General features: G+C 44.2%; 2 protein-coding genes and 1 pseudogene across 2 annotated transcripts; all 3 read right to left on the bottom strand.

Annotated features, from left to right (window-relative positions):
• Positions 1-1,593: 1,593 nt before the first annotated feature.
• Positions 1,594-2,706, bottom strand: LOC123047270 (heavy metal-associated isoprenylated plant protein 39). Its single transcript, XM_044470766.1, has 3 exons — positions 2,568-2,706; positions 2,386-2,458; positions 1,594-2,263 (listed from the first exon to the last, which is right to left on the bottom strand). Exons 1-3 carry the CDS (start codon positions 2,580-2,582, stop codon positions 1,998-2,000), a joined length of 354 nt encoding a protein of 117 aa, XP_044326701.1. The 5' UTR covers positions 2,583-2,706; the 3' UTR covers positions 1,594-1,997.
• A 3,821-nt stretch (positions 2,707-6,527) lies between these two features.
• LOC123047795 (uncharacterized) lies at positions 6,528-6,598 on the bottom strand (annotated as a pseudogene).
• A 1,489-nt stretch (positions 6,599-8,087) lies between these two features.
• LOC123042606 (heavy metal-associated isoprenylated plant protein 39-like) lies at positions 8,088-9,099 on the bottom strand. The gene is made up of 3 exons (XM_044465029.1): positions 8,963-9,099; positions 8,761-8,836; positions 8,088-8,657 (listed from the first exon to the last, which is right to left on the bottom strand). The coding sequence occupies exons 1-3, from the start codon at positions 8,975-8,977 to the stop codon at positions 8,329-8,331; spliced, it is 420 nt and encodes a 139-aa protein (XP_044320964.1). The 5' UTR covers positions 8,978-9,099; the 3' UTR covers positions 8,088-8,328.
• Positions 9,100-21,649: the final 12,550 nt, after the last annotated feature.

The raw sequence follows: 21,649 nt of genomic DNA, 5'->3' as shown, positions 1-21,649 counted from the left end.
GAGTCCTACGTGGCTACTGGCAGGACTCCCGCAAGCCCCACGCCCTTCCCTCGCTTTGTCTCGTGTTTGCCGGAATAAGTATGTCCGGGCTACTCGGCGAACCGATACATACCCACGTTGGATGGCTCAACATTTTTGAACCGCATAGTCCACATGGTTGCAGGCAATTTGAGGGTCCGCGTAGAAGATGCCTTAAAAAGACATCTCTAACTTGTCTACTAGTCAACTAAACACCATCGTGATTTGTGGGTATAAGTTGTCGGATTTTTTTTAGAGTACTTCCTCCGTCCTTCAAAGAGTGTACTTCCAACTTTGTTGGAAGGTCAAACTATTTCAAAATTTAACCGAGTTTATGCAAAAATATATCAGTGTTTGTGAAACCAAATAGGTATATGATAAAAATATATTATGTCATGCATCTAATGCTACTAATTTATGACATAAATGTTGGTGTATCATTGTATAAATACAAACATAAAAAAGTTTAACTTTCCAACAAAGTTGATAGTACACTTTTTCAAGGACAGAGGGAGTAGTATTGATACAATGTCACAACTAACAGGTAAATGTGGCAACAAGCGACTATTAGTGGGTGGTTAGGACTCACAAGTCATGTATCGGAAAAGAATTCTATGAGACCTGGTTTATATGTGAATTATGAATGCCACATGTCATCCATGAGGACGGGTCTCCCCTGGTTTATATGAGACCTGGTCTCATATAATTTTTTTCCTCATGTACCCCTGAGCCACTAGATTTTGACGCCTTTTCTGCCTCATTAAATCGTTTTTCTTTCTCGACGTGGAACGAAAACATTCCAATGATAGCGAGGTATCTCGGCAACTCTAGTTATTCATATCAGCTAAAAAAACTTCGGTTGGCAATCTGAGTTGTTGTTTCTAGAGCAAGATATAGGATTTAAAAAAAAAGATGAAGCAACGTTATCACCAAGTCGAACAGAACGGATAAAATGCGCATGGCTTGCAGCCGTCCGTTGAACACAAAAGATATTTATATAAACTAAATACTATGTGTAGTTTTTTTTTTGCGAATAAAATACTATGTGTAGTTGGAGCAGCGATTAGGACCTGCAATTAAGAATGTGTATTTTTTAGATGGATGATTAGCAATGTATTAGGTCGTAATCATGTGTTAGGACTCGCACGGTCGCACCGATGAAAACATACATGAGTAATAAAAACAGTCCGAAAGCTTGGAATCCTTTTCACACGTTGTTATCATTGACTGCTGAAAGCAACTCTTAGATGGAGCACAGCTGGATACCTTTGGAGTTCGGAGTTTCAATTGGTAAATGTAAAGAAGCATGAGAGACCAATCTAGTTGTCCGCCTGAATTTCTCATCTCTTTGTGCCTGACTTGCTTAATGCAAATCGTCATAGACGTCTTGTGGTTGGCGGACACATGATACCGCTGAAAGAGTAGAGCCGAAGAATCTGAAATTATTCAGCAAACATGCGAGCATCCGCGTCAAGTTCATGCTTGAACTCTGGCAGGCTGGTTTTGCCAAAAGGAACCTAGCCATCTAAAGTGTGCTTAGTTTGCAGTAGTACTTCATCAACTTTCTATTCAGATCATCAACTGAAAACTGGATGAGCAGCTGTGCTATATATTCAGATCTGATTATTTTCTTGTCACTATTGAAGATCAATCCATCAATTTTATCTGAAAAATAAGTGCAGCAATTCTATCTGGTCCCTCTGCACACTTTTCTTGTAACAACTTGATGATTTTCCTTTTTGAACAACATACTGTAATTCTAATTCTGTATTTGTACATTACAAACTAAGCAGATGCACAGGCACATGCAGGTGTGCTGTACAGCTGGCCGATCACCGGCGCAACTCACGCCTTACACGGCCATCCATATATATAACGCACGCCGTTGATCACCAGTGCAGGTAGCCTTATCGATCGGCAAGCAGGAAGGAAGGCCAGCTACAAAGTGTACAATGGCGGGAATCGGCGGCGCGCGTCGATCAGCAGATGACGCACGAGTTGGGGTCCTCCTCGGCGCTGTGAGCGAGGTGGTACAGGTGCGGGTGGTACGGCGGCGGCGGGTACCAGTACGTCGGGTACTCCACCGGCTTACCCGCGTCGTTCTTGTCGCCGTCCTTCTTCTCCTCCTTGGCCGGGCCGACGGAGAAGATCTGCGCCGTGGGGAAGGCCACGACGGCGATGGGGTCGACGGTACCGACGACCGTCATCTTCTGGTCCTTCATATCGACGGCGATGTGGTCTATCCCTGAGGAAGTGAGGGTTGTTGTCGTCAGAACTAGTATCAAATTCAGACATGGATGACCGCTAATCTCCCTCATGATCAAGACGAAGCAGAGCAAGAAGATGAGAGAAACAGGGGATTACTACCATGGAGCGCGGAGACCACCTTGATGGCCTTCTGCTTCTGCCTGTCGTCGTGCACGTCCAGCTTCAGCACCACCTGAATTGGGCAACCGTCAAAGAACAAAACAAGATCAGCAAAACCGGCCGTCTGCAATCAGAATCCGAAGAGGAGAGAAACCCCAGTTCGGTCGACTGCAAGCAATTACCTTCATGGCGGCCATCGGTCCAAATGACGAAACCAACAGAGATCGTTGGATTAGGAATGGTGGGACGGAACTGAGCGGCGTGCGGCGCTGCTGAGTGTAGGTCTGGGCGACGATCGAGCTCTATGGTGTGCTGTGGGGGTGGGAGGAGTGACGGCGCGGGGGCGGGTCAATTTATAGGCAGGGGCCGTGGCAGTCACCAGCCTTGCGCACCAAGGTCTTGGACTCGGGCGTCCGCGGTGTGTGTGTGGCGCGGAGGCGGAGGCGTGTGCGCGTCGATATGGGCGCGCGCGACGACCTGCCGGAGTCTTCGTCCGGTCTGATGTAATAGTCACTACTGCAACAGCGACGGCGCGTGGTTAGGCAGGAACCCCCGGCGGCCGCCAGCCATACATGGTCGGAGAAAAGAGAGGAAAATTACGAGTTCATTGCGTGACACCAACCGGTCATGATTTAGATGCTACTATGTTGATCCTGAAATTTTCTTTACACTTCAGCTACATGTCAGTCAGCTGAAAATTCTTTTGGGTCAGTCGATTTTAAGACCGTGCGATTCCGCTCTGAGATGGGGAGCTCCTACTCGGCGCTGAATGCGCCGCTAGTGGGCCGGCCCAACAGCTACTTCAAAAAGCAGACGCGAAAAAGAACCCGCTTGTCACCAGTGGTAGTCTCAACAGAGCAACCACTGCGCCAAGACCACCTACTGGCTTGAAATTAGAAAACCACTCTATTTAGTACTTCCGTTAGTACAACACTAACATATACTTGTTTTGTACCAATATATAGAACTCGCGACCTACACTACCTACATGCGTTCAGCTAACGACTATGGCGTGTTTTTGCAACTGAAAAAATTGAGCGCTAATACTTGAAAAACTTTCATAGTCGCTCATATATGATTTTCTGCAAGAAAAATGGAACTTCGCAAATTTCGGAAAAAGTTCATGAACATGCAAAAAAACGTTGCCCTATTCAAGAAAAGTTCAATGATTTTGAAAAACGTTCATCAATTTAAAAAAATAGTTCACAAAAAATTGAAAACTGTTCAGCAAAATTTTGAAAAAAAGTTCACCAATTTGAAAAAAGTTCATCAATTTTGGAAAAAGTTCACAAAACTGAGAAAAGTTCATCAATTTTTGAAAATAGTTCATCCAATTTGAATAAAAGTTCATCCAATTTGAAGAAATGTTCATTGAATTTAACACAGTTCATAGATTTTGAAAAAGAGTTCCTCAAATTTCAAAAATATCATCAAATTTGAAACAAAATCATCAATTTTTAAAAATAGTTCACGAAAATATGAAAAAGTTCATAAATTTTGAAAAGAAAAGTTCATCAAATTTAAAATAAATACACCACCGGTTTTGAAAAGTTCACGTAGTTAAGAAATAAAAAAACGAAATCGATGAGGGAAAGAAACCAGAAGAAGAAGAAAAGAAAAACAGAAAAAGAAAAATGGAAAAAGAAAAACGAAAAAAGAAAAAGGAAAAAGAGAGAACAATTGACGGAAAGAGTTAGATCTTATCACAACCTGTTGTGTGGCGGGTTGGTTATACCATCGAACCTTATTGCACGAGGTCTGTCTGTGGTTCGAGTCGCGTGGACGACGTACTCTTTTTTTGCAGAATCACTTACACAGTAACGGGCCGGCCCAGTTAGGGACGGTGTAGGCGCCCGTTTGCAGAATACACATTAACGGGCGCCTGCAGCGCCAAATAGGAAATGCCTCTGAGATGTGTCTTGTCTTCTTTTTTCCGTGTCATTTTGGTGATGAGTTGGGCTGTGTGGAATCGATAAACCCCTATTTTGGGTCAGTCAAATTGCTGCTTGGGCTCGGTTTTGTTCTTCTAGGTGCATTTTTTCTTTTTTCTTTTCTTTTTCCTTTTCTCATTTTTTCTTTTCTATAAGTTATTTGTTTTTGTTTTTTGTGGGTTTTGTCTGAGTGTAATTATGTACATACAGATACCATATAATGTGTGCCTAAATGTCTAAATTTCATGATTATAATAATCACGTATTATGATAAAGTGTAATTTCGGTCCAAAGTTGTGCCCAGGTTTTTTTAATTTTCTTTCTTCTTAAAGGGAATATCAACGCCACTAATTCATTCTTTTTTAGAAAAATAATAATTCTTTTGAGTGTTTTAGTCTTTACTTCATTTTCATTCGACTTTAAGGTTAATACCAATGGCGCTATTCATTTGTTCTTAGATTTTTTTTGGCAAAAGTTCCACTTTTATATAATTTTATTCTTGCATATTTTTAAGAAGCGCACTTTCTATGTATATTTCATGCAAATTATGCCAGTGTTCGTTTTAGATTCTTCTTCCCATTTCTTTGTTCATAAATGGTAATACCAATGCCTATTACGAATGCCACTAATTCATTCTTTCTTAGGAAATCTAATTCTTTCTTTTGTGGGTATTTTTGCCTCATTTTTTATTTCTGTTTTATGTTTCTATGGGTTTTCCTTTTTCCCATTTATTCGTATATTTTGTTTTTTGTGGGTTTTTGGCTTAGTGTAATTATATACATACAAATACCTCATAATATGTGCCAAAATTTCATGATTATATGATTATTCTTTGCATATTCATATAAAGTGTAATTTTGGTGCAAAGTTGTGCGCAAGTTTTAATAAAATATTTATTTTCTTCTTAAGGAAAAAACATTATTTCAGTTATACTATGTGTAAATTATAATAGAATGCGAAAGATGCACTATATATGCTTAATCATTGCATGTTTCAAAAGTGCAATTTCAGTGCAAATTGTGTGCAAGTTTTTTTTCAATTTTCTTTCTTCATAAAGGGTTTCGTTCTTTCCTAGAAACAGAGTGGCCTGGCGTGGCGGGTTGCCTAATTAATCGAGCTTGACTGAGAATGAGGTTGGGGTCAATCGACTGACCCAAACTCTTTTTCAGTCGATCTGAACATGAGTGTAACTTGTGGTCATCATTATGGAAGGTAAAGTTACCACCCAAGATAAAATTCTTCTTATGGAGACTTGCTAGGAGCTCTATCCCAACAGCCGACGTGCTCGAGCACACACATATGGCGGACTCTGCGGCTTGCATGCTTTGTGGAGCTCCAGACTCTTGGAGACACACGATGATCGACTGCACCATGGCCCGTTGCGTATGGGCGCTCTCGGATGAAGAACTGGTCCAAAAAATGTGCCAACATGATAATGACAACCCGCGGGATTGGATGTTTGCTCTTAACAAAGCTCTTAATCCGGACCAGTTCATGCGGATGACCATCACTCTATAGGCAGTCTGGGGTGCGAAGAGAAAAGTTGCCTATGAGGATATCCATCAACCTCCTTTATCCACACACCTATTTATTCAACGATATAGTGATGATTTTCAGATACAGGCCAAGGTCGCGACGGCGGGGGGCAGTTCTCCGGTACCCAGACCGAATCATTGGTTGAAGCCCCCGGCCAATATGGCGAAGCTGAATGTTGATGCAACAGTTGCAGAGAGGCGGGGAGTTGGCACAGTCGCGGTTATAGCTAGAGATGTCGAAGGAATGTTCTTGGGGTGCTTCGACCATGGGTTTCAGAGCGATTACTGATCCTAGCACCCTAGAAGCACTGGCGGTTAGGGAAGCTTTGTCTTTGTCGGAAGATCTTTAGCTGCAGGCTATTCATATTGCCTCAGACTGTAAGGTGGTGATTGATAGTATCAAGCAGAAGAGTGGGACGGAGTACGGAGCGATCGTACATGAAATCATAAAATACTCTAGTATTTTTACTTCTTGTAACTTCGTCCATGAGTTTAGGAGCAACAATGTGGAATCTCACAATTTAGCGAAGCATGCTTTACATTTAGGGGCGGGCCATCGTGTGTGGTTAGGCCACCCGGGAACCTTTCATTCATCCCACTGCACCTAGTGGCGGCGTAATAAAGCTTCGTGAATTGTCTAAAAAAAAGACCAACAGTGAGTCCCTTTATTTTACATTCAGAATGAGTAGGAGGATTTTTATAATCAAATACTAGATGAGACAACAATCGTATTCCTCATCATGCCAACGACGCAATTCAACGAAAGTTGGAAAAAACAAATAATTAAAAGATTCCAAGCAAACAATGTTCTCTCAGACAAATGCTCTCTCTCCCTCTCTTCGTGATCATAGGGACTAGCGTGGTAGTTCCAGACGCAACATTAGGGCTAGTTTTTTTGGGCAATTCTCTCAGAATTGACCCCCTCCCCAGCTTCTTCTAGAATTGCCTCTTCATTTTTTTTATAATTCTTAGCTAGTTAAGGTCTAATTAGCTACGTTGTAAAAAAATGAAGTGACAATTCTGAAAGAAGCTGGGAAAGGGGTCAATTCTGGAAGAATTGCCAAAAAACTGGCCCTTAATTATGGCACACTCGTGCCAGTAACTTAGTGAACTAATTAAGCATTAGCAGCTCGGCCAATCTCGAAAACCAAAAACAATACTACGTAGTATGCACGCTCATGCTTGCTGGTTACACTCCCTAGACATAGAAAGGCCATGAATGATGGGCACGGCCTCCTCCACGACCGTCTCGCCTCGAGTGAAGCGCTCGGTGCCGCTTGTCATGGAAATTTCCGACGACAGAGGGAAGATAGTGCAAAAGCTGGCAAGCCTTTTCGCCCTTTGTGGATGCGTGCAGGGACAGATTATAATTAGCTACGACTTTTATGAGATCGGCCATTATGATAACGAATAATCCTCTGCATTAGGTCGGCGGTGTCGGGAGAGCCTGTTGCATTAAACACCTCTTCCGTTGATAGAATAAAATAAAACGGGAGGACCAATCGCTAGCTCAGCAGGTTTGCAATTGGAGTGGAGAAGGATATGTGTGGCGACCTAATTGCAAATCTGCAGAGTTAGATAAATGGACGTAGATTTTTTTTTGAAAACTCCGCGCAGTTAGGGCCGAGATTAAGACCTGCACTTAACAATGTGTATTTTCCGAGAAGGACAAATGACAATGTATTACTCCCCCCGTCCCATAATATAAGAACGTATTTGACATTAGTGTGGTGTTAAAAATATTTTTATATTATGGAACAGAGGGAGTAGGTCGTAGTCATGTGTTTGACCGTGCATGCAGCGTCCCGTGTAATTGTAAGGAGTAAATACTATGTATAATAACGAACAATAGTGGATTCTTTTTTGCTCTCGGGCTTCGTAGAGGCTGAAATTTTCAAACATTCAAAAAAATATTTTTTCAAGTTTAAAAAAGTCTGAAATAAATATATGTATATATGCGCTACAAATACGCTAGAAACACGTGATTTTATAGTGAATAGTATACGCGCTAAAAATACATGATTTTGTCTTTTTGTTTAGCTCGTAAAAAATTATTTCATCATGAAACTTCGCAGACAAATAGTGTATGTTCCCTAGAAAAGACAAGTAGTATACATTCATGTATATGCGTATTAGTTTTCAGAATTTTTTGGAACTTAAAATTTAGAAATTTGAAATTTTCAAATGAAGGGCTCCATGTAGCTGAAGCTCCATTAGGCATTTCCGTGAACGTCAATCCAAATGCAGCAGTTTTATTTATTTAAGTTCTTAGCCACACCGCAAATCCGTATCTGGCGAACTCAGCAGACGCGCAGCTGCCAGATCACCTGTGCAGTATTTAGCTCACACACGGCCATATATTAAAAAATATAACGCACGCCGTCGATCACCGGTGTAGGTGGGCTGGTGAGTCCCGAGTCCCGACCGATCAATTGGCTGGCATGCAGGAGGGTTACAAGAAATGTACGTCGGACCGATCAGCAGATGACGCACGCGCTGGGGTTCTCCTCGGTGTGGAGGAAGCAGCACGGGTGAGGGTGGTGGTGAGGCAGCGGGTAACAGTGCGGCGGGCACCACGGCGGGACGTCCTTGGTGTCGCTGTTCTTCTTCTTCTCCTTGTTTCCATCCGTCTTATCGCCTTCCTGCTTCTTGTCCCCATTCTTCTTCTCCTCCTTGGCCAGGCCGACGGAGACCATCTGCACCATGCAGAAGCGCTTGCGCAGCTTGCGGACGACGTCGACGGGGTCGACCGTGCCCACGACCGTCATCCTCTCCTCCTTCATGTCCACGGCGATCTCCTCGATACCTGGGGACGGAAGGAAGCCACGGTTGTCGTCGTCGTCGACCTCGATGCATGCATGTTTTGGACGAAGCAGACCTAGAAAAGAAAAGGGGCGTAAGTAAGTCACCACAGAGAGCGGAGACGGCCTTGATCGCCTTGCGCTTCCGCGTGTCGTCGCGCAGGTCCAGCTTCACCACCACCTTCTGCAGCCGTCAGAGAACCAAACGATCAGATCAAACCAACTACCAGTACATGAGGAGCTAGCTAGGCGCGGTATAAATCACAAGAGAGATCAAGGAATGCCAGTTCGATCGGCCGTAAGCAATGACCTTCACGGCGGCCATCGATCCGAGGATGGACGAATGAATTTGTTGGAACGGCGTGCGGCGGCTTCTCTCCCGGCGACGATGGGAGTATAATCTGGGAGTAGCTAGTGACGGAGCCAGGCGGATTTATATGGAGAGTGGAGACCAATCGAGGGTGGTTGTACACGTACGTACGGTGGCGCCGGGGAATGAATGGCCACGACGACCGACGTCCTGCCGGAGTCTTTGTGCGGCCGGGTCCGGCCGGGGTGGCTGGATCGATTGCGACTTGGCGATCGAGTAATTATGTTGACAGACTTGGGCGTGTGAAGCTAAGTAGGCCGACCGATCTGGCGTTGGGCTAGGCTGTCGCTCGCGTTGCCTTAGTTACCACCCCGTACGTCCCTTGTCCGTGCTTGCAACAATTGGTGATGCGATTGCGACGGCCGTTAAGTTATTGCAAACTGCAGCTAGTCATTGATCGATGAACACCATCCAACCGCTCTAATTAATCTTGGTTCAACCAGCTATAATCCTCACCCTCCGCATTACGCCTGCGGCGACAGCCCATCCGCTCGAAGAGAAAAATAAATTGAAACCGCGGGACAACTCGGCGGATTTGCAATTGTTAGGGTCGTGCAGTGTAGCTCGCGATCGATGCGACGGGTGATCTTAGTCCGTGGACTAGTCATTGCGGATCAGCTGTGTTTTTCTTTAGTTATTGATAATGCAAGAGGGGCTGTCCTGTCCTATAATTTCTCGCTCGAAAATAATAATATTGTTTCTGCGTTTCCAGATTACCCAAAACATTGCAGTAATGACACAGCCGCCTATATATCATCGTTTGGGAAGTCCTTAATCCACCTACAGAAGCAATCAAACAGACTAGTAGCAGGAGTAGATTGCAAATCAAGAGTACATTTTAAAAGACTCCGGATAAGTCTAGCAGCTGAACCCTGGAAAATTAAATGATCAATATTCACATCATTTCCACAACAGACACACATTTTGCCACCTTTCCAGCATCTTTGAAGCAAATTATCTTTAGTCACGATGAACTTCTTGACCATAAGCCACAAAAAACACTTCATTTCCGAGGGGATTTTGATTTCCCACAGGTTTTTTTTTTGCTGAAAACAACAAACAGATTTAATTCAAAATTTATCCAAAGAGCTAACGGTGAATTTTCTGTCATCAGCGAGCATCCATTTAATTTTATCTTTTCCCCTCATCATTCCAACCTCCTCACATCTCAATTTCAAACTATTCCAAAACCCCAAAAGCTTCTCCCCGGAGAGTTCTTCTAAAAGTGAATCCCTCCCAGCCCTTATTAATGACCTCAACCACAGTTATATTATGATCAAACTCATACTGTACGCTGCGGTAGGATCGTTTGAGCGGTTTATCTCCCATCCACCAATCCTCCCAAAATATGGTATTCTCCCCATTTCCAATCACTTTTGTACATTGTTGATAAAAAATATATATATATATTACTGTCGAAAGGCTAGTCCAAAAGTGAGAATCTCCCACTTCGGTCCCTTTTTCGACGAATGATGGATTTTATTGGCTCGAAATAAACTATCAAGAAGATACTAATACAATGAGCAAACACCAGACATCTGCATAGCTAGGATGCACATAATAACCACCAACTCACACATATGCAAAAATAGGCCAGCAAACTGCGTGTAGGCGAGGAAAAATGAAAAAAAACACACCCAAAGCGATCAAATCTGCAATCAGCAAACTACAACAATTATCATATCTGCACCAACCATCTCAAGACAACATAGGGTGACATGGTTCTTCAACAACAATGCCTTCAGGAAGAGCGACACTCAAGCAACGGCATGACTTGATCGAACCACAAGGACATTATATAGGTTTTCACGATGAAGAATCAATCCAAGCAATGCCTTCAACAAGGTAACATCGTAAGAAAAACATTGCCAACACCAGGTATGACCACTCGGGTCTGACTTAAGCTTTCACCCCGGGGCTGAAGACCGGGTGCTCAAGGACACCATCATCGAAGTCGCTCATGTGTGTCGTCACCACATTTCCGCGATCCCAATAGGTACATGCGATGCAATTGTCGCCACTGCGCAACCATCCTGTTGCGTCAAGCCATCGTTTATAATTTGTATCTCACCACCAAAGTAAATCACCGGATCAGAAAAAGTGGTCATGGGATACGGTGTCCGGCGCACCGATGCGCCCGATCGATCCGTGTCTGGAGTCTGGACACGGCATGCCCGGTCTTGAGGACACGGTGACCATGTATGGAACGGTTCAACTCTGGGCAGTACTGCATGCATGCACGGTCTTCTCTTCCACAGGACAGGGTTGAGCGCGGCCCCCGGTTTAGGAACCAAAACTTCATGGCGTGTCCTCTAGGGCCAATCAAGGGGATGCAATGATCAACGCGCAAGAAGAGGCCGTGTGGCGTGGGCTATGGTTCATCCTTGCACACTTGCACCAACAGTGCTAGTAGGAACGATTCAACTTCGGGCGCCACGGAATGCCCGGTCTTCTATTCTACAGCTTGTGGAATGATCCAAGGAGAAATGCGGCAGCAACGGGCCGTGCAAGGACAAAGCTGTCCACCCACGTACACTGGCTGGCTGATCGCTGCTGGTACCTGCCTGAGCGTTTGTACAAGACCCGGCGTGGTCCATTGACCAGCCCTGAAAACCTGAATTCTCATGGTCCGTTAGTGCCGTACGTACGTCGCACAGATACAGATGCATGCCATGCCTGAAATCTCTCTATTGCAATGTCAGTCCAATCTGTTTGGCTCAGCTCCTCCGCTGGAAGAAAACATAACAAACAACTGAGAGGCCAATCGCCCAGCAGATTTGCAGGTCCCGGCACCGATTATTTTTCTTTCGAAATGGAGGCAAAAGCTATGCCTCATCTCTTTAGTAAAGAAGAAGATTTTACCCGTTTAATTATAGAAAACCAGACAAAAACCATAAAAACCCACGAAGGGGCACCACCAGCTAACCTGGCTATCAACACAAAAACCACACACAGCCAAAGGAGGAGCACCGTCGAGGCTGACCACAAGTGGCATCGTCATCACTCCTCCGCGAGCTAGCGACTGCGACTTCACCACAACCAAACCACCAACAAGCCCTCATATCAACAACCTGCATGAGGCACCACATCAAGCTATGCCAAACAGTTGGCTACCAGGAGCAGCGCCGAGACAACTCCGACTTTGATGACGATCAAGCGCAAAAGAATATGCAGAGGTTGCGCCGACGAAGACCTCCCCCGAAGACCACCGAGCACCCGTCATCGTTGCCATCGATGACCCACGGAGGCCGCTCCGACTCCGCGATGAAAGGGACCATGAGAAAACCAGCCAAACACGCCGGAAAGAGACGACTACCAAGACCCTGCCGCGACCCTGCACAACACACCAACAACAGCGTTGCCAAGCGGGACAACACACCGAGAAGGAGAACAGCCGCCTTCACAACCATGTCAAGCAAGCCGCCGCAGATCAGGCACACCCAGTGGTGTTGGAAATATGCCCTAGAGGCAATAATAAATTGGTTATTATCATATTTCCCATTCGTGATAATATTTATTATGTATGATAGAATTGTATTGATTGGAAACTTAAATACATGTGTGAATACATAAACTACACTGTGTCCCTAGTAAGCCTCTGCTAGACTAGCTCGTTGATCAAAGATGGTTATGGTTTCATAACCATAGAAATGAGTTTTCATTTGATAACGGGATCACATCATTGGGAGAATGATGTGATGGACAGACCACCCATAAGCTTAGCATCAGATCGTTTAGTTATTTGCAATATTTTTCTTCATGTCAAGTATCTGTTCCTTCGACCATGAGATCATGCCACTCCCGGATGCTAGAGGAATGCCTTATGTGCTATCAAACATCATTTCGTAACTGGGTGACCATAAAGGTGCTCTACAGGTATCTCCGAAGGTGTCTGTTGGGTTGCATGGATCGAGACTGGGATTTGTCACTCCGTGTGACAGAGAGATATCACTGGGTCCTCTCGGTAATACAACATCGTAAGAAGCTTCATGTGACTAATGAGTTTAGTTATGGGATCTTGTATTGCGAAACGAGTAAAGAGACTTGCCAGTAACAAGATTGAACTAGGTATGGAGATGCCGACGATGGAATCTTGGACAAGTAACATATCGCCGGTCAAAGGGAATTGCATACGGGATTGACTGAATCCTTAACATTGTGGTTCAACTGATAAAGATCTTCATTGAATATGTAGGAACCAATATGGGCATCCAGGTTCCGCTATTGATTATTGACTGGAGAGGAGTCTCGGTCATGTCTGCATGTTCTGAACCCGTAGGGTCGCACGCTTAACATTCGGTAGCGCTAGGATAGTGTTGAGATATTAATAGCGGAAAGTGCAAAGGTTGTTCGGAGTCCCGGATGAGATCCAAGATATCAAGAGGAGATGCGGAATGGTCCGGAGGTAAAGATTTATATATGGAAATTCATATTCAGGGTTTTAGAAAATGTTTGGGTTTTTTCAGTATTGTACCAAGAAGGTTCTAGAAGGGTGGGCCCACCTGCATGGGGACCCAAATAAACATGGGTAGTGGGGAAACTCCTCAAACCATTGGTCTAGGCGCACCATGAAAGTGCGTTATGTCGACTAGAGGGGGGGGGGGGTGAATAGGCGATTTTTATGAATTCTTCACTGAGGAATTTGCCGGTGAGGAAATTCCTTAGCGAAGAACTATTAGCAGCAGAATAAGTACTCAGAAGTAAGCATAACAAAATACAAGCATGGTCATCATGATGAAATGAAGACTAGCAAAGAGTACAGAAAGTGTAATCACAGGATAACACAAGATGAAGACAAACAGACTGAAGAAATTGAACTGAGGAAATTGAGAATGTCTTCAGTCAAAGTCTTCAAACACAGATATGAACAAACACCCAACACGGTAATGAGGAAATGAAAGGGTTGAGGAAATAGAACCAGTAGGTTGGTGAAGACAATGATTTGGTAAACCAGTTCCAACTACTGTCTCAGTTGTACGTCTGGTTGGAGCGGCTGAGTATTTAAACTCGAGGACACGCAGTCCCGGACACCCAGTCTCTGAGCACGCAGCTCAGGACACCCAGTCTTCACCGTATTCTCCTTGAACTAAGATCACACAGATCCCGTCCAATCACTCGTGGCAAGTCTTCAGGCGACTTCCAAACCTTCACAGACTTGGTCACTCGGCGATCCACAATTCCTCTTGGATGCTCTAGACCTTGACGCCTAACTGTCTGGAAGAAGCATGGTCTTCAAAGGTAACAAGCGTCGGATCCACGCAGGATCAATTTCTTCAGTGATGCTCAATCACTTTGGGGTTTGTAGGTGTTTGGGTTTGGGATTTTCCTCACTTGATGATTTTTGCTCAAAGTCCTCGGAGGATGGGTTGCTCTCAAATGACAAGTGTCAAGTTTTCTCGGAGCAGCCAACCAACTAGTGGTTGTAGGGGGGCGGCTATTTATAGCCTAGGGAGCAGCCCGACATGATAAGACATAAATGCCCCTCAATGATATGACCGTTAGGTGGATAAGATATTTTGGGACAGCTGGCGCGCAGCACAGCAACGGTCGGAAATTTGACTCTCAAATTCCTCAGGGCTATCATGTTCCTCACTGTGTAGGTAATTCGCACTGGCGAATTCCTAACTCCTCAGTCAGAACAAATTCATCAGTGACCAGAAGAACTTCGTCTCTGTCACTGAAGAAAGTGGCTGAACTGTATGAGATTTCCAAAGGCTTCACTCGAAGGGATTGGTAGGTGTAGGATTTTGAGTTGAGCATCACATGGAAATTTTTTCTAAGTATTTCCTCGACCCCCTTTAACAGTACGGTGTTTCCTATGACTCAAGAAAGAGAAAATGAAACTACGAAAACAAAAGTCTTCACGCTTCATGTTCCAGAAAGGAATACCAAGTCTTCAAGGTCACACCAATTTCTTCACTTCCAAAGTCTTCAAAAAGTCTTCAGAATATCAAAGTCTTCACTTGAAGAACTTCATTTTTAGGGGTCGACTTTCTCTGCAAATATCAAACTCCTCATAGACTTATAGACCTGTGTACACTCACAAACGCATTAGTCCCTTAACCTATAAGTCTTCAATACACCAAAATCACTAAGGGGCACTAGATGCACTTACAATCTCCCCCTTTTTGGTGATTGATGACAACATAGGTTAAGTTTTCAACGGGGATAAATATATGAAGTGTATATACTGATTTTGAGGAATTTGATTGCAAGATATAGAAGAAATCCCCCTGAAGATGTGCATAGTGAGGAATTTGCTTTTGAAGCATTGCACATTTAAAGAGTTGAATCATGGAGATCTCCCCCTATATCTTGTAATTCATACACACATTTGATATATAATATGAAGAATTTGAAATGCATGATGAAATATGGTGTCTGATGAGATTCAGCATGTGTGCAATGTCATTAACGAGGAAATAAGCATGCAGAGCATAATGCAACAAAAGTATCAGTGCACCATCGGGTTTAAGATTACAACTCGATCCAAATAAAAGTCTCAGGAGAACAAGAGTTGTAACTTAAAAATGCCCTTAATATAGACCCGCTTGAAGACTAACTCAGATTTCTCCCCCTTTTTCATCGAATGACCAAAAGGATTGAAACTGAGGACTAACGCCCTTGAAGAATTTCAAGTCGATGGAGGAGCGCCAGCGTTGTCGGGGTTGTTTGTTGTAGCAGGGCCTGCCGTAGTGTCGTCCAAATCTTCATACTCATCAGTGTCACGTGATGAAGAATAAGAGCTGGCCACCAAGGAAGGAACTTTGACCTTCTTGAATTTCTTCGGTGGAGGTGCAGACCAGTCAAATTCTTCCTTGAGACCCATATTCTTCAGATCAGCAGCGCTGTAGACATGAGAGAGAATAGCCCAGGTACGGTTGAAGGTTTCATGGAGGTAGTATTGGTTTTTCTTCACTGCATTGTGTGTTGAGGTCATGTTGTGAAGAATTGAACCAAACTGGCGCTTGACCCATTTATGATTGCGATCAACCTTCTGATGAAGACTGAGGAGTAACTCACGGTCAGTCATCACCCTGGGTGCTGTGGCTTGAGGATTTTGCTTGGCTGAGGTATTGGCGGCAGAGTCATGTGTGGCAAAATCGTCATTGGTAGAGTAAGATGCAGCCTTGCGAAATTGACCATCCAAAGGACGAATGCCTTCATCGATCACAGCAGCGGCCTTGCCTTTGTCATCAGCTGATGAAACTGACCGTTTGAGGACTTCAATGGGAGGCAAGTAGCTACTGTGGTTTAGAGTGTCAGCTTTGTAATTCAGTGAAGATCTTGCCCTGATGAATCTCATAATCCAAGGAGCATAGGGCTTCAGCTCGAATGGTGACATAGCAATATTGGCCAGAGTCCTCATGAAGAAATCATGGAAGTTTATGGGAACGCCATGAATGATGTTGAAAAGCATATTCTTCATGATGCCAATGACTTCTTCATCATTTGAGTCGTGGCCTTTGATGGGACTCATTGTCTTCGTCAGAATTCGATAGACAGTCCGAGGCACATAGAGTAATTCCTTGACGAGGAATTTGGTTCATGGGGCCTGCCTTGGCTTCAACGGCTTCATCAGCACTTGCATATAGTCATTTGAAAGTTCTGGTTCATTGTAGATACAACGAGCATCATCAAGTGGAGGACTGAGTGGTAGAGCACGAAGCAATTCAGTTGCAGGTGCCTTGTAGTGAGTATTTCCAGACATCCAGTCTAATACCCAGGAGTTCACGTCTTCAGCGTCTTCGGTGATGTGCAGAGTTGCATAGAATTGAAGAATGAGTTCTTCATTCCAGTCACAGATATCAATGCAGAAATTTAGAAGTCCTGCGTCGTAAAGAACACTGAGGACTGGCTCAAAGCCGGGCAGAGACTCCATGTCCACATGAGGAATATGTGCATGATCGAAGACTTTGTCTTTGTTGAAGAGCACTAAGGAATAGAAATTGGCTTGGCTGGCAGTCCAGAAACGCCTCTTCCTTATGCGAGCAGAATCATATGGATTATAATCAGTGAAGAATACATGCTCGGCAAAGAAATCTTCAGCCTTGAACTTCTGTTTGCTTGAGAACGAATTCTTTTGCTTTGGCAGAGGGATGTCAGTGAGTTGCATCACCACCTCAGGAATCGCGAGCTCAGGTTCTTCAGGCTGAGGAATTTCTTGTTCCTCAATAGGTGCAGTCTGAGGATCAGCAGCAGCAGGTTCATCAGCACTAGTGGCTGGAATTTCTTCATGCACAGAAAGAGTGGGTTGAGTTTCTTCAGAGCCCATTTGAACTGTTGGTGTAGGGGACTGAGGAATCTGTTGGAGCGGGGTGAAGAGAGGAGTATTGGGATGCTGACTTTCCCAAAAGTCATCATTCATCACAGGTGTGGTGCACCCTATATCCACATCTTCATCTTCAATTTCCTCAACACCAGCCTCTTCAGCTGTGAACTGAGGCATAGGTGAGGAAATGACTGGCGTTGAAGGGATCGCGTCCACTTCAATTTCTTCATCAATCTGCTCTGACGAAGCAGCAGAATGATGTTCTTCATCAGATCCGATGGGGATCTCATAGTCTTCTCCAAAAGGAACAAGGTCCTTTGTTGGCATGGAGGAAATCGGAACAGCATCAATTGGATTTTCGAGTGAGCTGGTCATTGGCTTCAGTTTCTTCGTAGCCGAAGAGTTTGACACGGCTGATGCCTTCCTTTTCTTCACTGCAGCTCGCTCTGCAGCCTTGGTCTTCTTCACATCAAATGCACATGGAAGAATTGGAGTTGGTGTAGGTGCAGATGGAGCTGAGGAATCTGGTTGATTTTCTTCAGGTGCAACGGATGCAGTTGCCCTGACTTCTTCAGTTTCTTCAGGCACACCACTAGTGGATGCCCTGGCAATTTCTTTAGCGGCTGGAATAGGATCATCAGCCCTGGAACTAGCATGTTCTTCAGCAGCCTGAACTTCATCAGCGGTGCTGGCATGTTCTTCAGTCGGCTGAGCTGAGACTTCAGCCTGAGGAATTTCATGTTGCGTTGGAGCAGCAACATTGGTGAATTTCTTCGTCAGGTTAACGAATCTGACTTTGGCTCCTTGCCAATCAGCATAGTAGGCATCAAAATCCTTGCTGAGGGCTTGAATTTCAGATTGAGCCTGGAGAAGTTCCTCAGGTGTCATTCTGACAGCGTTTTTCTTCAGGAGCTTCTCCTTTCTGTATTGAGCTTTCTTAATCTCTCTTCAGATTGAGCCTGGAGAAGTTGCCTTTTCAAACTTCCATTTCTCTTCAGTGATGAAATGGGTCAGCATGTGACTTTGACCGGCGGTCAGATGAAAATCAGGCATGGGGGTGTTTGGATCCTTGTGCCAGAGATCAATATAATCGAGGATTTTCCTAGGATCCAACAGCAGTGGCACAGATGTGCCTTTGGCTCTAGCGGCCTTTACCTGTCTGTCTCTGATGATTTCTGCGAGTTCATCATCAGAAGCTTCATCATCAGATGGCACGTGGAATGCGACCTGTTTCTTCTTTGGACTTGGCCGAGGACCTCGTCCAGCTGTTGCTTTGGTCTTCAGCAGAGTCGGGCCAGATGATGACTTTGGTGCAGCAGAGGAACTTGCTGAAACACCAGAGGCAATCGAGAAACCAGCAGTCCTTTGACATGTAGTCAGATGCACATGAGCTGAGGACTTTGAAGGAGCAGTAGCAGTGTGAGGAATTTGCCATGAGGGCGCTGCTGAGGAACTTGGCCGTGAGGGCGCTGTTGGTGAAGCACTTGGCTTATGAGCAGGCTTCTTTGGCATGGATTTCCTCGGTTTGACTGAGGCCTCAGTAGCAGTAGCAGTGGAAGAATCCTCATTGAATTTCTTCACTGCCTCCTTGGCTTGTCTTGCCAATTTGGCTTGGCGCTTAGCCCATTCTTCAGGAAAGTCCTCACCACGTTGATGCTTGTGGGGTCAGCTACTTGGCCAGGTGCCAATGGAGCTCTTGGGCATGGAGGATTGAGGGAGAATTTCTTCATGTACTTTGGAGTCACATATCTGTATTCCCTCCATTCCCTTGCCCATCTCTGTTCAATCTTCTAAATGCGCACCTTGTGCTGATTTTTGTTTTCTTTGCCATATTTTGCTTCATCAGATGTGCAATAGTTAGCATAAATTTCCTCAGGGATTTCAAATGCAGTCATAACCTCAGGTTTCTTTCCTCCTTTCTGCGGCTTCTTACCGTCTGCCATATTCTTCAGTTGAGGAATTTGAACAAATGAGTTCTCTGAAGAAGTATGCAGTTTTTCTTCGAGGAACGCTGCAAATGAGTTAAGTTGATGAGAACCTATTGATTCAGCAGCAGACATGAGTACCTGTGAACAGAGTACAGGTGCGAGGAATTTGGAGAGGTCATATGCGTTCTGAGAAGGTTTTTGAAAAGAACAAGTTTTGAGGAATTTGACCAGATGAACCTTGAGGAATTTCACTAAGTGTTCTTGTCTTAGGTTCCAGAGTTGTACAGATCGAAGATCCACACAATTAGGGAATCTTAAAGAAAATGGTTGCTTAGAGAAACAGTTCAAGATCATATGAAGTGTGTGGTGTTCGTATGTGTGAAGATTTGAAGAATAAACACCTTTGAAGATTTTCAGGAAAGCTTGAGAATCAAAGCGAGTAATAAAAGTAACTTTTAATTACCCGAAATGAAGAACACGACGAACTGAGAAGAACAGACGGGAAGTTCGTCAGGTTAGATCTTCCTTTCCCTAACTCGGCGGAGGAAGACATCTACGGCGGCTGTGGAGTGAAGATTTCTGTGGTCGGCGTGAGTACGACGGCGACGAGGTCGAGGCAGCGAAGCTCTTCCTCACCGGCGACGATGCAGTAGCGGTGGCGCTAGGGTTTGAGGAGCTCGAGCGGGAGAGAGATGGTCGAGCGGAGTAAATGAAGTGAGGAAGGGGAGAGGGGTATTTATAGACACGGTGAAAAACTGTTCGCCCGAAGATTTAGGACGAACGTGCCCCTGCCCTTTCTCCTTCACGCGACATGTGTCACCCACGTACTGTGTAGTGGAGATCGTGACGATCGTGGGTGAATAGAATAATGCATCGTGGGATGCGGAACAGTTTGAGCGGCAAAACTGAAAATTTGGATAAGATTTGTTTTAAAGTTTCGTTCGCAATTTCTTCAGCTACCAAGGACACAGTGAAGACTTTGAACGAGTTTCAAATAGAACGCACATGAAGAATTTGTGAATAGATTGGGTTGAGTATAGCATAGAGGGGAAGGGTCCGATCACATTCACTTAACAGAAAAAGCAACTTGAAGAAATAGCTATAAGTGAATGCTGTAGGGACATAAACTCATATATATATATAGCCAATGAAGAAAAATGAAGGGAACAATGAAGATTTTGTAAAGTTGAAGAATTTCAAAAATTGAAGAATTTCAAAACTGAGGAAAAACTAAAATTGAGGATTTTCAACTTTTTGTGGTGGTGTGACCCACCGTATAAGAATGATGATTTCAGACACCGCGTACAATTTGTCGTAGGGTTCTGAGAATCAAATTCTTCATTAATTTCTTCACACTTAGAGTGTTATTCTTCATTGATTAAAGAAAAACGTTTCTTCATGTGTTGCACATCTAAGTCATCAATTTTGCATAAGTGTTAGGATGTGTGTCCTTTTCAAAGAACATTCGAAGATTCTAAGATATTTAGTTCACACCACAACTTGCTAAATCTCTTCTCATCCAAGGGCTTAGTGAAGATATCAGCTAACTGTTCTTCAGTCTTCACGTGCTCGATGGAGATGTCGCCCTTCAACACATGATCACGAAGAAAATGATGACGAATCTGAATGTGCTTTGTCTTCGAGTGCTGAACTGGGTTGTGAGCAATCTTGATGGCACTCTCATTGTCGCAGAGGAGAGGCACATTCTTCACGTTGACGCCATAGTCCTTGAGCGTTTGCTTCATCCAAAGCAGTTGAGCACAGCAAGAGCCAGCAGCAATGTATTCAGCTTCCGTAGTAGACAGTGATACGCAGTTCTGTTTCTTCGAGGACCAATAGACCAAAGATCGTCCCAGGAAATGACAAGTGCCAGAAGTTGACTTGCGGTCCACATGATCACCAGCATAGTCAGAGTCAGAATATCCAATGAGATAAAAACAGAGCCCTTGGGGTACCATAATCCTAGTGTTGGTGTGTGAGCTAGATATCGAAGAATATGCTTCACAGCCTTATGGTGTGATTCCTTCGGTGCAGGTTGAAATCGGGCACACATGCAAACACTAAGCATTATATCTGGCCTAGATGCACATAAGTACAATAAAGAACCAATCATGGAGCGGTATACCTTGTGATCGAAGTCAATACCATTTCCATCAGTGCATAGATGGCCTTTTGTGGGCATAGGAATTTTGACGCCTTTGCAATCTTGCATGCCGAATTTCCTCAGTACATCTTTGAGGTATTTCTCCTGAGATATGAATATGCCATTGCGCTGTTGACGAATTTGAAGACCTAAGAAAAATTTCAACTCTCCCATCATAGACATTTGATATTCTTCACTCATCATATAGGCAAATTCATCACTATAACGTTGGTCAGTACAGCCAAAGATAATATCATCAATATATTTGGCACACAAACAGTTCA

This window comes from Triticum aestivum, chromosome 2B (genome assembly GCF_018294505.1).
Source record: "Triticum aestivum cultivar Chinese Spring chromosome 2B, IWGSC CS RefSeq v2.1, whole genome shotgun sequence".
In the NCBI taxonomy this organism is placed as follows: domain Eukaryota; kingdom Viridiplantae; phylum Streptophyta; class Magnoliopsida; order Poales; family Poaceae; genus Triticum; species Triticum aestivum.
This window is presented reverse-complemented; position numbering and strand designations above follow the sequence as displayed.

Bases quoted from the DNA above. Each gene is read 5' to 3' on its own strand.
- LOC123047270 (XM_044470766.1), bottom strand. The intron at 2,264-2,385 runs GTAGTAATCCCC...TCACTTCCTCAG, and splicing joins GGTGGTCTCCGCGCTCCATG to GGATAGACCACATCGCCGTC.
- LOC123042606 (XM_044465029.1), bottom strand. The intron at 8,658-8,760 runs GTGACTTACTTA...TTCCGTCCCCAG, and splicing joins GGCCGTCTCCGCTCTCTGTG to GTATCGAGGAGATCGCCGTG.